We start from the raw sequence: 17620 nt of genomic DNA, 5'->3' as shown, positions 1-17620 counted from the left end.
CCTCTGGAAGCGCAGCCAGTGCATTTAACCTCTGTGCCATCTCTCCAGCACTCCCCTCCCCCATGGAGAACTTAATTTCTACTTGGAAACATGGTTCTCAAGTTGAATGAGTGCTCAATTATTTACAAATGGCATTTTTCGTCTGGAATTACGGGGTTTGGTTTGATTTTGTTTTCAGACGAGAAGAGAACTTGGAGGTGAACAGAATGGTCCAAGTCCATCCACCCAGTCAGGAGCAGCTAAGCCCAAGCTCACAGACTCTAGACACCCCCTTTCCAGTCCCCTCAGTTATAGACAAAGACCTAGACAGGAAATAACTCTGGGTCTCCAGTCAGACCTCAGAACTCAGACCTATGATCAGCCCCAAGGTTGTTGTCTGGGCCACACTGCCACTGTGTGGCCACTGGCACCAACTTCTGCCTTCCTAGGCTCAGGCAACCTTCTGGCTTCACCAGAGAGATGAAATGGCTTTCTCCCTTTTAGGTGCTAGAAGCAGAGGCAGGCAGACCGCTGTGACTCTGAGGCCAGCACTACATCTCCTGAAACCCTAGAGATGTGCCCTTAGGGCCCACCGCAGACCCGTGACTACAGGGCCCAGCAAGCCCTCCTGAGAAACACCTAAAGCATTCTGCCCCTTCATGCTGTGTACAGTACAGCACAGAATCAAGGCCCTGCATCACCCAGCTCGCTCTCTCTCTCTCTCTCACACACACACACACATACACACACACTAGCAAAAAGCATGCTGCTCCCTCGTACATATCCACGTGCCCCAACCCTCCAGCCTTACCTCCTCCAACTTAGTCTGTCTGCAGGGAAAAGAAAAGGTAAAGCCCAGAGGCAACTTCTTCTGCGTCAGGTCTTTGGTTTTCATGAAGTCTGCCAGGCAGTCAGCCACGTAGTCAAAGAGCTGCAGGAGAGAACATAAGCACACACTCAGGGCGCCGTCTCCGGGGCCGGTACCCAGGCCTGCCCCTCCTGCCGGTACGTACCTCCGTGCCGTTCCCGCGGATGATCTCATTAGGCGTTGGGTAGAACTGACTCTCCATTTGGACATTCTGCTTTCCCTCTTGAGAGACTTGCACCTTCAAGACCCGAAACTTGGATCCTCCAAGATCCAGGGAAAGGAATTCCCCGTTTTCTAGGAGAAACCAAAACTGTCACCATTCCGCAAAGATCTCTCCTGTGGTACAAGCCGGACATAAAGCAGGTGCTGTCCAAACTCACAATACCCACGGATTAGTGTCATTATTCCACTTCCGTGAGGGTTGGGGAGGATGGTCTTCAGTCTACACCATGCAGGTGGGGGCAGAGCCGGGGTGTGAGCCCACCCTGATCCACTTGCTCATGCTGGAGAGAATGAGCAAGTTCACCGGGAAAAGCACATGGGAACCCACTTTGGGATGGGGTCTGAGGAATGAGCCTTGAGTGTGGAGCCTATTCTAGCGCGCTGTATCTAGGAAGAAAGCTGTTGCACCAACCACACGGGAAACTCAGATAAAGGCAGAGAAGAGTGCAGTACATAGAGGCTAGCCTCACACAACCCTCAGTCCTCAGAGGGAAACACTCCGTGAGTGGAGGGCAGCAGGGACCAGATGATAGACATTAGTGCACCAAAGATACTTAATTGGGGGGCATAATCTCTCCAACAGGAGCAGATGATCCAGCACCCAGCCTGGCCCCAGAAGGATGCGTCAAAGGAAGATACAGAATGATGCGCGTTTTGGGGAGGCACTACACCCTGAAGACACTGCTGTTAGCCACATGGATGGGAAGTTCACCTCCTAACATACAAAGTGTTTATGAAGAACAATCTACGCCTGCAGAGTGGCTTCATACACCAGGTGTGCACATCGAAGAGAAATTCCATGCCTACAAATGGCAGTGTTTGAGGTCAGACAGTGGCAGCCTCAGCTACCTGCATATCAAGGGTCAGCTCGAGAGTCTGTCACTCCTAGTGAACCGTGAGCTCTAACGCAGAAGAACATCTCCAGCAGCCAGCAAAAGCAGAAGACACAGGGAGGAAGCTCACAGGCCCAGTCCCCCCAAGCTGAGCACACAGAGGTCCCTGCTTCAGGGTTTCCATGAAATTCGGTGTGCCTGCTTCTCAGTCCCCACGTCCTTGCACAACAAATAGGTCTGGACTTCGCTCCAGAGGTTTCTCTAGTCTGGCAATCCCAGGGTTAAAGGCTGAGGCTTAGCCAGCCAGAACAGGGCTGTGCAAACTGTCACACATGTACCTCTCTGGGAACCTAGCTTGCCAGCAGCTGTGACTCTGGAGGGGCCTGCAACTCTGCATTTCTAAACACGCCTCCAGCTACCCAAGGTGTCAATCATTTATAGATCCAGGCAGCTGGATTTTCGTTTCAGAAAACATCTAGAGATTATCTCCTTTGATTAGCACTGAAAGGAGGAGCCCAGGGGAATGGTTTAAGGTCTCTTACTGGGTCAAGGAATCCAGGCACAAAATCCTATTCGCTTATCACATCCATCCCAGCAAGAGGCACTCTCTGGGTGTGTAGTACCAGTGTGGACGTCATACACACATTCACAGAACACCTACTGCATATCAGTGTCAGCTGCCGGGAGGCCGAGAAGACAGGGTGTGAGCACCCTGGGGAGCTTATCAGAAGTACAGTGCTAGATAGGAAAAATGCTCTGCTTGGGAAGCACAGGAGAGGTGAGAGCCCGCAGCCGGCTCCCCAGGGAGCTAAGACAGGGCAGAGTGTGAAGAGGCAGCTAGGCAGGAGGAGCATGTGTCCCAGGGATGGAGGTGGGGTAGGGGTGTGAGGGGAGGGGGGACGGGTGGGGGGCTAAAGGGTAGAGGTGGGGAGTGAGTCACAGAAGGTGACAAGAGCCACACAGAGAGTTTAAAGAGGGAAGGCCAAACCTGATGAGAATCTGGAAAAAAGGCCTCCAGCCAGAGGGGGGTTGCCCTGCTGCAGAGCTGGGAGGTGGCAAGCTGAGAACTGGTTAGTTCCTCCCTCTGCCCTGCATCACACCCTTATCGCTGTGCAAACACCTTGCTCACCGGTGACTCAAGATGTCATTTCAAGGAAACCATGTGGTGTGTATGATCCCTTCCACGTGGTGTGACTCTAACCCCTGAGGAATGACTTCCTGGACCCTGGGGGAGGGAGGCCCTGCCCAAGCAGAGCAGGAGAACGGGGTAAGAGGGGCCTCGAACAGAACAGCCTCCCTCCGTGGGGCTGCAGAGAGGCCTCAGTCGGTAAAGCAATTGCTGCACAAACATTAGGAACTGAGTTTGGTCCCCAGCACCCATGTAAAAAGCCGGGCACAGTGGGACATGTCTGTAAGCCCATCGCTGGGGAGGCAGAGGCTAGAGGATCCCCAAGTCTAGTGGCCATCCAGCCTAGCCAGTCAATGAGCTCTAGGTTCAGTGAGAGAGAGGTAGAAAAGCAATTGAGGAAATCAGCTGATAGCAACCTGTGACCTCCCTACTCACAAACACACACGCACACACACACACACTCATACACCTGTACTCACACATGCACCTACACACACACACAAACATGCACACACACACACACACACAAAAAAAATAGCCTCCTAAGACAGGGAGGTCCTCAGAAACGGGGTTCCCTTCCCTCCATTACTGCTTGTGACTCAGCTCCTTTCCCATTTCCCATACGTATCCCCTAAGAGTACCCTGTGGCCAAATACATAGATTTCTGGAGACCCATATTCCCCAGAGGAGGGCTTGGGAACCATGTCTAGGAATTGCTCAGGTGCCTTGGCAAGTATGGAACTTGGGTCCTGCGGCCCCACGACCTGTCAACCTGGTCTGAGTGAGCACATCGGGGCTTTAAGACTCACCCTGAACCCCAACAGAGGGTGGAGGCAGAGGCCAAGGAGAGAGCCTGCTTCATAGGATCCAAGGATCACACCTTTACAGTCCTGAAATGGGTGTGTCCCTTGTACTGTCTGGGTGGCTGGAGAGGAAGCAGAGGCCACTGAGCACTCACTCTTAGGACTTTTGGTCCTAACAAAGAACGGTCCATGTTCGCTTCCTGACCAAGAGACTGGGAGGGCAGTGAGGTTCAATGGGTCACCCCCCTCAGGCAGGCTCAGAACAAGGAGAAGTACCAAGGACAGGTCGACCCAGGAGGTTTACAGGAAACAGGATAAATTTCTGAAACAGAAGCCACAAGGATTAGAAGTTTATTTATCGGAGAACTGGGGACAGCATTTACAGGGGTGTGTGTGTATGTGTGTGTGTGTGTGTGTGTGTGTGTGTGTGTGTGTGTGTGTGTGTGTTGATGCACGCTTGCCACAGCACATGTGTAGAGGGGTCAGAGGACAGCCTCAAGTGCTGGTCCCCTCCTCCCACCCTGGCTGAGGCAGGGTTTCTTGGAGGTGGCTGTGCACACAGGCTAGCTGGTCCAAGCACTTCCAGCAATTCTCCATCTTTCTGTAAGAGCGCTAAGATTGCAGACGTGCGCTGCTGGATCAGGCTTTACGTGGGTGCTAGGGATCCAAACTCACTTTTTGGCAGCAGGTGCTCCACCAACAGAGCCATCTCCCCAGCGCCATTTGAGAGACTTCTAAAATACCCCAACCGACCCAAGTGCCGGGGCACACACCTCCGTCAGCCTGATCTACATCTTGGGTTCTCGGCCAGCCAGGACTACATAGCAAGACCCTGCCACGAACACATACAAACACACATACACGCTCCATTCATAGGCTCTCATCAGATGTCAGTGGTGGGGCTCGAAAAACAACACCCTGAGAGCCTGGAGGGAGCAGGAAACATGGGAAGGACTTGGCCAGCCAAGGAAGACTAAACTCAAACCACAGCGTTAGAGACTGGAAATCAAACACCAGCATCTAAAGACACGCCATCCCACGCTTGTACCTGCTTTTCGTGGTCGTTCATGCCCACCAAATCGTTTATGACCCCAACACTCTCCTTGTCCCCTCCAGGGAGGGTTTGAAGTCACAGCCAGTTGGCCCTCTTTCAAGTTCTGTGTGGCCCATGGCTCCTGTGTAGTGGACACATTGATGAAACCTCCTGCAGCTGTCTGTCTGTCTGTTGTTCAGTTCGGCAGACCTAAAGACGCAGTCTTCAGGGGGAAGCAGACGGTCCCTTCCACTGACAACCTACAAATTGTTACGATGCTCTAACTCTCCTGATGTGGACCACAGAACAGCAGCCCTAGCATTTACCAAGAGCATCTGATTATTAGAGACTCTGGGTCCCGGGACCTAAGAGACACAGAATGGCATGACACTGTACCATGTAACCAGAGGTCATCAGAGGACAGTGACACGGGGTGTGCGTCTCCCAGGTTGAAGGGAAGAAGGCTGGAGAACTTGAGTCTCATCTCTCAACTTTCTGAAGCAGCCCCACAGCCACCAGCCTCCCCAAGGCCACTTTCCCCTGCTCTGGAGCCACACCCAGCACAGGTTAGGAGGACTTAGCCCTGGAGCTCCTCACCACCCACACACACCCCATGACTCAGGTGTCCAGGTGACCCTGGATGACCTGTCAAGGACAACAGTCCCCTGAGCACTCTCCTCTGCTGTCAGAGGCAGGGCCCAGATCTCAAAGTAGGGTTCTGACGCTTCAAATCCTATGTTCCTCTACGTCAGTGGTTCTCAACCCATGGGTCGCTACCCCCTTGGGAGTCCAATGACCCTTTCACAGGGGTCGACTAAGATCATTGGAAAACACAGATATTTACATTATGATTCCTAACAGTAGCAAAAAATCACAGTTATGAAGTAGCAAGGAAAGTAATTTTGTGTTTGGGGGTCAGCACAACATGAGGAGCTGTATTAAAGGGTCGCAGCGTCAGGAAGGTTGAGAACCACTGCTCTAGGTAGTTAGTATACTGGCCACAAGCACCCACCTGCAGGAAAGGATGCAATGCCTCCCCCATCACTGTCTCTTGGGCCTCTCACCTAGCAAGACAAGCTACTCTGACCCGAGCATTGCCCGCAGAATCCTGCTAATCCAATTGAGGCCCCCTAAGCAGGCCACAAGCTTCAGTCTTTGAGCCTTCCTCTGAGCGCTGACATCCTGAATCTGGGGGAGCCTCTTGCTTCCCAGTCAGACCTAGCAACAGCAGTCACCCCATGGTGTTCTGGGAGGATCGTATGATAGAGAGACCCCAGTGTTCCACGACGGCACTGTGTGCTCAAGAAAAAACAGCACTTCTTTGTTCTCGTATGGCCGAAGATGGAGAGCTTGGCTATGGTGATTGGAAAATAGTGTCTCTCCCTCACCCACCCCACCCCCTGCCAAGTCCACATCCTATTCCCTGGGTCATAGGCCTATGTTAGGGCACACGGCAAAGGGAATTAAGGTTGTAGGTTGCAGGCACAATCAGAATCATCATCGGCTGACCTTTACGTTGAGAGATTAGCCTGGATTATCTCAGTGGGCCTGGTGTAATCACAGGACCTTCAGATATGGAAGAGGAGGCAGAGAAAGATCTGAAGGCATGCTGTTGGCCTTGAGGATGGAAAGGAGCACAGGGCAAGGAATGTGGGTGCTTCTAGAGGCTGGAAAAGGTAAGGAAACAGAGTTCTGCCTTGACTGCCCCCCAGAGTCTCCAGGAGGAACACAGCTTGACAACTTGCGTTTAGCCCAGTGAGACCCATTTCAAACTCCTGACTTGGTGAACTGTGGCAGAATATGTATCGTGTTAATCCACAAAATCTGTAGGAATGTTACCAGAGTCTCTGGGGACCACGTTTAGGAGCTGCCACAGGTGGGCAGATCTTATGCTCAGGCAAACATGGAACCAAGTGGAGACTGCTGGGACCATCCATCATCTGAGTCTGTATAGACTACATCAGAGTTCCTGGGCTCATCCCCAAGAACAGAACAGCAACAGAGACCCAATTGATAGGAGCTGAGAACGTGGCTCAGTGATAGGGACTTGTCCAGCATGGCCGAGGCCTTGGGTTTGGTACCCAGCCCAGCATGTGGATAGGCCAACTCTCTGAAAGACAAGGAAACAAGGCTAAGCACTGATTGAAGTCACTACGGTGTGACAGAGCTGGGCCTGGAGCCCAGATTCTTGGATGACCACTTCGTATTACTTCACCACACACTTCCTTTCACTGCTCACTATTTCTAGCCTGGAATCTAGAGGCCTAGGAGAGCAGGCCACATACCATTCATTCAACACGTTGTGCCAGGGCAGGTATTTGATAAGTGCTCAGAACAATGCAGTAGCTAAGCCCTGGCTTCTGGAGACTGTCACCCACAACTGTGACAAGGGTTCTGAAAAGCCCCTACCCCAGTGTGGGGACACTTCCTAGAGAGAGGTAGTGACTGATCTCGGGCTGCATCTAGAAAATTAGGGTGCCACTCACAGGGGTAAGAATAGGAGACTCTGCAGCAGGGGAGCAGACAGAATGAGCGGGGTCACAGTGGGCAGAGGGAAATCCAGGGGCCTCTGCCTGTGGACCCCAAAAGTGTTCAGGTGGCAGGACTGAGGCAGAGAGAGGAGGGGAGGTTGGAAAGGGATAGATAGGGGCAAGCAATAGGTTATCCATCAGCTTAGGAGCTAGGATGGGGTAGAGGGAAGGGTCTCGGTCACCCTGACCCCCACTCACCTGAGCCATCTGGAATGGCCCTGACGAACGTGGGCAGCATCTTCACTGATGCGGTGGGGTTGGTATCCTTCCCCAGGCCTTTCTCCATCTCAGCCTGGAACCGGGTCATGATGTCCACGAGGGTCTCGTCTGAGAGCCGCATGTGATACAGGAACCTGTCCACCTGGAACAGACGCAGGGTTGGCCAGGATCGGCTCCTGGGGGTGCTTGCCCTCGCAGCAGAGGCTGTGAACTCCTGACTCTGGGGACAGCTTTGTCATGGGCACTCCTGAGGTTCCTTACTGCACTTCATCAGCTGGGGACAAGGCAGGGAGGTGGGAGAACGGAATGGGAGACTAAGACAGGGCAGATCGGTTCCTCTGAAGGTCGAACCGTGGAAGAAGTGGTTCCCTGGTAAGAGTTGGTGGGGGCTGGTGCTTAAGCGTCTAATCCCAATCCAGGGCTCTCACCATGTACCACTGTCTCTCCGCTGGGAAGATTAGCTATACCTCGAATCTCAGGTTCCTACACTTCTCTCTTTTTTTGTTGTTTGTTTTTGTTTTGAGGCAGGGTCTAAGCAGGGTAGCCTAGAACTTGCGAAGTTGCCCAGGCTGGCCTCAAACTAGTCATCCTCCTGACTCTGCCTCCTGAGTGGGATTGCAGGTATGTGTCACCATGCTTGGCTGACCACGGAAGCTTTTCTCCATCCAACCGATATATCCAAACAGGTTTCTCTTTGCTTATTGGCTGACAGGAAGTTAAAACTAGGTTTGATCAACAATCTTTCTCTAAATTTCTATTTAAATGAGGTAGTGATGCTGTCCTAATGCAGATGAAGTGTCGTTTTGCTTTTTGAGATGGAGGCTCACTAATTAGAAGTGTAATTTTTTTTTTTTTTTTTTTTTGGTTTTTTGAGACAGGGTTTCTCTGTGTAGTTTTGGTACCTGTCCTGGATCTCGCTCTGTAGCCCAGACTGGCCTCGAACTCACAGAGATCCGCCTGGCTGTGCCTCCTGAGTGCTGGGATTAAAGGCGTGCACCACCACCACCCAGCTTATAAATTTAATTTTCAAAGCCACATCAAAGCCTGCCATGGTGGCACATACCTGTAATTCTAGCACATAGGAGGTAGAGGTGGAGAATCAGGAGCTCAAGGTCATCCTTGGCTATATAGGGACTTCAAGGTCAGCCTGGCCTACACATACCTCAAAACACAAAAACAAGTCCTGTCCACTTGCTATTGGAAATGAGATGTCATTTAGCCAGGATTGAGGCAGAGGGACCACTGCCCCAAATGCCATGGTGTGTTCGGTCCCCTTGATGTCATCATTCTCAGGCTCCTGAGAGTGGATTATAGATAGGCAACAGGAAATAGCCTGTGACATTTACTGGACACCATCTCCTCCCATCCAAGTCCCAAGGAGGCCTGATTCCAGGCGCACTCCGAGAAGGAGAACACTATCCAAGTCAGAGAACATGTTGCATACTTCAAAGTGTTGTGCATGTCACCCCATCAAACCTCCATGACCCTTTAAGATGTCTAGATAAGGTCAAATTTCCATCCCTAGCAGAGATGAGGAGGCAAGGGTCAGAGCCCTATAGAACAACAGAACTGGAGTATTGCCCTCCCTAGCTCCACAGAGAGGCAGAGAGAGGCTGGAAAACTATCAGAGGCCCACCAACAAAAAGAGGACAACTGAGCTTTCAGCATATTTGAGAAGACAGGACGTAACCAGGTCACGCTTCGTTAGGGCTTCCTGTTCGGCTGTTGATGACTAATTGGTTGGCACCAACTTGTACAAATGGAGAAAACTGGGTAGAAAGGACATGATTCAAGTAACTGGGGCAGAGGAAGGATGGAACCACCTATGAGGGAACTCAACTTGGTCCTTTACTGTCCTGCCAAAACCCCAGATAGAGCCCTGAACCTACTGCTCAGCCTAAGCACAAAGAGCTTCTCCAGATGTCCACAGACTGCCATCTCCCAGAAGGTTGGGGGCGGGGCATGGGTGAGCTGTCAGTCATGAGCACCTTCAGTCACTGCTGCCCTTTCACGTGAGCGGCAGTCAGTCACGGGAGAAAGAATGTCAACTTAGCGGGTTCTTGTTTATTCTTTGTATCTTCCTAAAAATAGTGAGGTGAGGCATAATGCTGGGACAAAAAAGAAGCAGCACCGTCTTCAGTTCAGACAGGTGATCCGGGCCTGTGTAAACAGGACACATGTGCCAGGCACAAGGACACGAGTGACAGGAGCCCAAGCCGCTTCCTCAGACTTCCAACCAACAGGGACTAGGAGAGGTGACCAGCGTTAGAGAGCCTTGAGGCTCAAGCCTTCTCGGTTATAGAAGGAAAGGGCCTGAGGGCCGGAAGAGCACTTAGTCCAAAGGTCTCATGCTATGAACTGAATCATAAACGGGCTCCACACTTTGGCCTAATGATTTTACTTCTGAAAATTCATTCTCAGAAATTGACCCCAAATAGGGAAAACAATAAACATATGCCACTGTTCATTGTAGCGATTTTTTTTTTTTCCATTGAGGGAACTTGGTTTGTATGTTGGGTTAAATCAGGGAGCAATTTCAAGGGAGAACCTGAATATTCTTGTTTTGTTTTGTTTTGTTTTGTTTTGTTTTGTTTTTTGTTTTCCAAGACAGGGTTTCTCTGTAGCTTTGGAGCCTATCCTCGACTAGCTCTGTAGACCAGGCTGGCCTCGAACTCACAGAGATCCAGCTGCCTCTGCCTCCCGAGGGCTGGGATTACAGGCGTGCACCGCCGCCGCCGCCCCCCCCCCCCCCCCCCCCCCCCCGCCAAATGTTTTCTTTTCTTTTGTTTGTTTGTTTGGACCAAACCCAGGACCTTGCTTTTGTTTTAATATAGTAATGTTTTAATTGTTGAATGTTTTTGAAAGTTTCCAAATAGTGGACAAGAGAGAAAAAGTGAAATGTTATAGCGCACATCTACTTAATGGACGATGAGGAAGACACTGAAAGGTGATCATGTAGATGACAGAGAAGTGTGTACAGGAGGCAGTCTGAGATGATGCACAATGCACACCAACCTAACTGTAAAAGCACACATGTGAGCAGAGCACAAGGCTGCCTACAGAGCACACTTGGGATCTGAAGAAACTCAAGGTGACATTCAAGTTAACATCTCCACATTTTTACACTGTTAACTTACTAAACTGTAAATTCACACACACACACACACACACACACACACACACACAGACACTCACTCATTGAAAGCCCAATCCGTCCTATTCTTATGAATGAACCATCTGTGGGTCAGTGACCAGGTCCAACCCAGCATTATCAATAGGTCAAATATGTCAATATATTGAACTGCAAATCAATGTCCGACAGTGGCCTTCTTTTGGTCTTAATGTCATTCTGAGATTTCCAAACATGGTTCAAGGGTCTGACGAGTCATCTCTGCAGGCAAGCATGTCCCAGGACCTTGTCAACTCCAAGCAGGAAGTGTGCGCACTGCCGGGCAGGAAGCACGGTGAGAATCACCACTCCAACAATGCCCTTTGCCTTGTGACAACTGGTTTTGACCTGTGGAGGAATGTCCTCCAAGCTGTGACTCAGATCAACTACAAACCAGCCTACCCACAAGCCAAAGGACTGCTGGGTCCTTGCTTAGGGTGGCTTCCTGGGACTCTGACTTTCTTACTTTCCATGGTGAGGGAAGGAACTCAACCCAGGAATTGACCAAGGCTGGCCTTTCTTCCAGAAGGGTCTGGTATACACCAGTGGAGCCTGTGCTTGGGTTGGTGGACAGACGTGCTCCAGACTTATCCCAGGCTAGACCAGAAGGCCAGCCACCATAAGGAGCTAAGGAAATGAAGTAAAGGTTCCAAAGTTTCCAAGACCCCCTTAGGGGTGGCATCTCTGCCACGCAGGGAGAAACTAAAGTGAGCTCTGAAGCAGGGCGGCAGAGGGCTTTACATTCCTTGAGCAGTCAGCAGAGGGCTCTGCAAATCTAGTCAACCAAGGACAGAATAAAATAATTGTTGAAACGCAGGAGTTTCTACTCTCCGGCTTGCCGCTGGCTCCCCCCGGGAATGCAGTCAGAGGGAGTTCACTCACCAGCACGCAAGGGCTACAAGGGACCACACTCTCTCTCACATTTCAAAAGGCATTTTGAAGGCTCCAAGAGGCCTCTGCCAATTTCAGCTTGATCCTCGCTTCACTTTTAATGCCTGGATGACCTTGGCCGAGTCTGGCTGCCCAGAGGACCGCTTTTTCTCTCAACTGAGATACTACACACCTTCTAAGGGCAGCAGCCAGTGGGTGACCAGTGAAACAGGCTGGGCTCATTTTAGCTGTCAGGAGAGAGTCCTGATTTCATCAGTCAACACAGCCCGTCTTGATTTTGTAGACTGGTACCTGGGGCAAAGCAGCAAAAAACCCACACCATTCACAGGACACCACTGGTCAATAGCACATGCTAAAAAAAATTACAACTGTATAGAAACTTACATTCCAGCCACGCCTGGTGGCATGACCTTGGAATTCCGGGTACTTGGGAGGCTGAGGCAGTAATCTGAGACCAGTGTGGGCTATAGAATGAGACCCTGTCTCAAAATAAAGAAAACCCACATTCCTCTTGGTGCCTTTAATTTTACGTGATTTCAAACAAATGAATAGTCAAATACACTTTGAAAAGTTCTGCTTCTTTACAAATGACTCACCTCCATTGTGGCCTCGCCCCTAAATGGCCCTGAATTGGGCATAAAGTTCTCTGAGCTTTCTAAAGACTAACTTCCATGTCCCACATTTGCCAAGAACTTCTGACTGAAAGGCAGGACTCAGGACAGTAAGAAACGCGGGGGACTTGCTACCTCTTCCCCTCTGAGATTTTCACTATTGGCTCCCAGTATCTTTTCTAATAAGGTCTCTTAAATATTTTCTTTCCATGCTGGGGCTTGAACCCGGGACCTCACACAAGCTAGGTAAGCACCCAGCCACTACCCTACTCCCAGCGCCTCAATCCCTTTTGGTGTTGTGAGGGAATCAGTTGAGTCTGCCAGTGTAGACGGCCAGACACCTCAGTCCTTACCTTCTTGATCTGATCCTCCTTCAGCTTGCTGAAGTAAAACGCCATCAAATGGACCGCAAACATGTTTCCGAGTTGGGTTGTTCCTGAGACGGGCAGAGATTTCCGTACTGTTTCTGCTCTCCCTCTGTGGAGTGCTGCACACCTCTCGTTCAGGCTGGGAGCTGGGTGCTAGAACTAAATACTCCCAGCTGCTCGGTTCAATGATTAAACTTCGCCTGTCTCTGGTCCCTCCCTCTGCCACACACTCAACTGTCTACCAGGAGGCTCTGGGGGAGCTGCGGGCCAGCCGAGGGGGAGGTTGGGATTGATGGGTTGACTATTTGAGAAACGGGCACCACAAAACCTTGTTGCCAAGCAACACTCTCACGCCAGTGCTTCAAGCCCACTCAGCCGAGGGAAATCCTATGAGGAGTTGGGGGACAAAACACAGCCAATTTTAAGCAGTGGAGCTGCTGGGCAGGTAAAATTCCAGTCCCAGGGTTCCTCTCTTCTCCTCAGCAGGGCAACGGAACTGCACACTCCCAGTCCCTCTGAGGCACCTTCTCAACTGAGACTGAGCAGTGTCCTGCAGATTCCAAAAATACTGAGACCATTCCTCTAGCGTGGAAGATCAACCCTTAGCTCGGTTAATGAAAAACAGTCAATACTCGACAGTGGTAAGCCACACAGCCTTTATTTCACAGGCAGTAACTTGGGGCTGAGCAGGGGTGGGGTGGGGGGGTTAAGAGAGAATGGAAGCCACCAGGCCTCACTGGAGGTGCTGCTGCAGAGAGACACTGAGGTCATGGGTGGGAAGGGTGTGCCGCCTTGAGACACCTGGTTCCTTACCCACCTCCCTCATCATCCACGATGTGAGAACCAAGACCATGGCGCTCCTCCTGGTCACTGGCTGGCTAGTGGATCCAGTAAGACCAGCATTCACGGCTGCTGCCAGGCACGGGGGACGGGGGACGGACGGGACTTCATTAGTCCAATCTTATAGATGACGAAGGCGGCCCTGAACTAAGTGACTTACTCAAAATCACACTTGTAAATGCTCAGCCAGGAAGCAGCCCCAGAAGTTCGATTCCAGGGCCCAACTCATGACCAGCACAAGCCCCTCTTCCTCAGCGCAATACTTATGTGGTAACTAAGACTCTGCTGGGTTGAGTTTTAACCAGCCCAAAAATTAACACAGGTCAGGACTTCCACAGACTCTTCCCAGCAGGGAACGGGGTTCCCTGAAAAACAGATCCCTGACTCTGTTCTCCCCAACACTAAGGAAATTCGCTGGAAAGTTAACAGCTGACTAACTAGATGGCGGTGGCCACCCCAGAGTCGTGTCTCCCACTGTCCAGGTGACCTCTGGATAAGCTCTGTCACTCTGGTCCGCTTACAGCCTTAGCTTTGTCTGCTTTTCGTCTGCCCAATCTTACCCATCAAAACAATGGCTGACCACTGCCGGCCAGGGACCTTCCACAGCTGCCTCTTCAGAACCACCAGAAGTCTGGCTTAGGCCAGTCTGGATTAAACGATTACACACTTCCACAGACTGACACAGCTACCTCCTGGATGGGGAAACCTCGACCCTTTCAGTCTGTTTACCCCCAAACTGTGAGTTTTATCTCCTTTGCTTATCTCGTAAGCAAACAAAAGGTTAACCTTCAGTTTCCACTCAGTCCCCAAAACGCACAACTGCTGGAATTCAGAAATGGCCTCAGACAACATCCTGGGCAGGCTGCCTGTCCAGGAAGGATACTGTCACCTTAATTCCCTCTCAAGTGCCTGTGGCACCAACTAAGGTCATCCACTCCAGGCTGGGATACGAGGTGAGGATGGGCAGTGGGCACAAGGAAAACACTATAGCAGAGGTCTCTGCAGTCTCCAGTTGCCTGTGAGGCAGGCAGGCAGCCTGTGGACTCTCACAGAGGACACTAGGCTGTCCCTGTTATATGGCACACCATCTCTCACCTAAGCACATCAGCATCTACCTTCCAGGTGTGAGTCAGCTGAGTAACCCGGGAGGTTTAATGATTGTTAAAGATTACGTGCATCCAGACCTTTCAGCTTACAGTACCAAAAGAAACTAATTGGGTTGGCTTGCCATTTTCTCACAACTACCCCTGGGTATGTTTCCCTTTTCTTAAAGCTCTGTGTAGCTAGTCTAAAATGTCTGGGTGTCAAGTTGTGGACTTTGCTTAAGGACATACGTGAGGGTTCTCACTGTTGTAACAGCTCCTCAACACAGGAAGTGAGTTCTCTATACACACTTGTCCACTTCCATAGAGCTCTGCTTTAACCCATGTGGCCTCGTCTAAGCCCAAAGCAACATCTGCTCTTCTTTAGGTACTGAGCCTGACAGGTGGTCCAGACAGCCCAATAAAACCTTCCTAGTTAGGAAACACGTGGAGTTTACAAGGTGCTTTGCAGCTTTAATTCCTACAGCAATGACCGCATTCTCCATTTCACAGATGGAGGAGTAGAGGCCCAGAGCCCCACTGGTATTTGGTGGAACAGAAATTCAAACCCAGGCAGCCTGGCACCAGAGCACAGGGATGTCTGGGGACTTGTCTGGAAACAGCCCCGGCCCCAGCGAGCAGTGACATGCACAGGCCCTGGGTTCTCACTCTGGCTCTCCCTTCCCTCAAAGTGAAAGGCCAAGGCCATATTTTCACAACCACCCTGCTGGTCACTCTGACAATGGAGGCAGACTAGAGATCACAGGAAAGGAGGGTAGCTTACACTGGGCACACCAAAATCATCACCCGACTGAAGTCTTCTCAAGGCTGGGGACCCCTCCTAAAACTCCTACTTCATCTCATCCCATGGTCCCTGAGGAAAAGAAAATGTGTGTAGCCTTTTCCATCCATTCAGTAAAACACATCCATAATCCATGAGAAGGTACCAGTTCCACTCACAGGGTGATAGGCAGTCAGGAACGTTGTCAAAATTCCACTACTGGCTGAGTATGGTGGAGCACGACATTAGTCCTAGCACTCAATAGGCAGAGGCAGGCGGACATCTCTGAGTTGAGAACAGACTGGTTTACATAGTCAGTTCCAGGCTAGCTGGGCTACACAGAGACCCTGTCTCAATAAACAAACAAACAAATAACACATCATGATGTCTACACTGTGTTGCTTGCAATGTAAGTCCAAAATTAAACTGTTCATAGCACAAATCAGTCTGAGCAAACAACACTCAGCTAGCTGCACAAGAATGTGTGGGAACAATGTCCACACACAGGAAACCAATGCAGAAACTTCCAAACTGCCAACGTGACGGTGACTGCTGTGTCTTCACGGGAATAATCACAAATGAAGCCAGTGTTTGGCAGCTTCCTAAAGAATGCCACCAGACCTGTTACTCACCTAGAAGAGAAGGGATGCTTAGGAAGAAGTTAATGCCCAACCCTTTTCAAATCATACCCGAACATCTGCAAAACATGACAGGAAGACAAACCCATTCAAGGAAACACAACTCATAGGGCAGAAGATAACCAGCCTGTAGAAGCAAATGAGACTTCTGATTAGACATGGCATAAACCCAAGTGCACTGGGCTGATGGAGAGATGGCTCAGTGGTTAAGAGCACCGACTGCTCTTCCAGAGGACCTGGGTTCAATTCCCAGCACCCACATGGCAGCTCACAACTGTCTGTCTATAACTCTAGTCCCAGGGGATCTGACATCCTCTTCTGGCCTCTGGGGGCAGCAGACATGCACCTGATACATAGACATACATACAAGCAGAATACCCCTACACATAAGTAAAAATTTAAAAACAAAACCAAAACAAGATCTAAAACAACAAACTGAAAAATAAATGAACAAACAAGAAAAGCAAGAGAAACTCCAGGATCTAAAAGCCAAAGCCACAGGGAAGGGCCCACAGGCCACAAGGAGACTTGAAATGGGCAGAAGGCTGTTCCTTGGGCCTGAAATGAGGTGACTCTCTTGTGTTACCACTTAAACACCCAGGTTTCCTGACACATCTCTTGCCATGTATAGTGAGAATGAAGTGTTGTCCTGGAGTCTGTTGTACATTGCAATAATCTTTTTTAAAAGAACAAAACATCGTCTCCAGTTTACATTCAGCTAGTCCTACCTTAGCTGTGAGTTTAAAGGAAACCCGCTCTGGAATCCTGCCTGAGCTGGCTGCTTGTCTTTGCTGTACCCTGAATTCTGTAGCTACTCTGAATTAAGCCAAATCATTTAAAAGGCAAAACAAATAAATGTAATTTTTAAAAGTTTAAAGACACTTTTGTGAACATTACATATTACTTACAGAATTTTAAAAATTAAATTAAATGGGTGTTAGGGACACAGCTCTATGGTAGAGCACTTTCTTGGCATGGCCAAGGTCCTAGATTTGACCCTAAAAGAACCAATCCCCTGTCTCATCACAATCTGCTCCAGGCACTGTGGATTTTCCTGCAAAGAACTATCAACGTTACTGTATGTACTTAAAGGTCCTATGATGGCAGTTTAAGAAATCACTGCCCGCTCCTCTGTCCATCCCTCCCTCCCTGCAAGGCTCAGCAAACCCTGCAGGAGATGTAAGAGCTGGAGGATGGGGAGGCGTGCTGTGCAATGCTGTCCTCTGAGACAGGACATGTCTGCTGCACATCAACTCACAGCAGCTACCTGCACAAGACCTATACAAGGTTAAGCCAGTTAAAACTTCCAGCACGGAGTGCAAGGGGCAGCAGAGGCAGCTGGTGGCTGCCGGGGGAGGGAGAGCCACTCTTCCTCAGAAGTGTAACCACTGGGTAGATTCCCCAGGCCCTAGTGGATGGTTCTACACCCATATGCAGATGAGCACTAACTGGATTCAGGGGATCGAAAAACAATAAAAAAGGAGGACATTAAGTGGGGAGGAAGATGTGATGGGGAGTCCTGGGTGAAGTTGAGGCGGGTATGGAGGGGTGGATTATGAACAAGATACATGGTATACATGTGTGAAAAATTAATGATGATAATAAAGGAAGCTACTAAGACCC

General features: G+C 50.3%; 1 protein-coding gene across 3 annotated transcripts in view; it reads right to left on the bottom strand.

The window, feature by feature from the left end:
• The window catches only part of Hkdc1 (hexokinase domain containing 1), a 43631-nt gene extending 26895 nt beyond the window's left edge, over window positions 1–16736 (bottom strand). For 2 of the 3 annotated variants that reach the window (XM_059282217.1, XM_059282218.1), the window contains exons 1-4: window positions 12642–12704; window positions 7597–7759; window positions 993–1141; window positions 791–910 (exon numbers count right to left, since the gene is read on the bottom strand). In XM_059282217.1, coding sequence (XP_059138200.1) covers window positions 791–910; window positions 993–1141; window positions 7597–7759; window positions 12642–12704 — 495 coding nt within the window. Of the gene's footprint in view, window positions 1–790; window positions 911–992; window positions 1142–7596; window positions 7760–12641; window positions 12705–16078 lie in introns of those variants that run through there. The other variant, XM_059282216.1, reaches the window with a different exon arrangement.
• Between the last annotated feature and the right edge of the window lie 884 nt (window positions 16737–17620).

This window comes from Peromyscus eremicus, chromosome 16_21 (genome assembly GCF_949786415.1).
Source record: "Peromyscus eremicus chromosome 16_21, PerEre_H2_v1, whole genome shotgun sequence".
Lineage (NCBI taxonomy): Eukaryota > Metazoa > Chordata > Mammalia > Rodentia > Cricetidae > Peromyscus > Peromyscus eremicus.
This window is presented reverse-complemented; position numbering and strand designations above follow the sequence as displayed.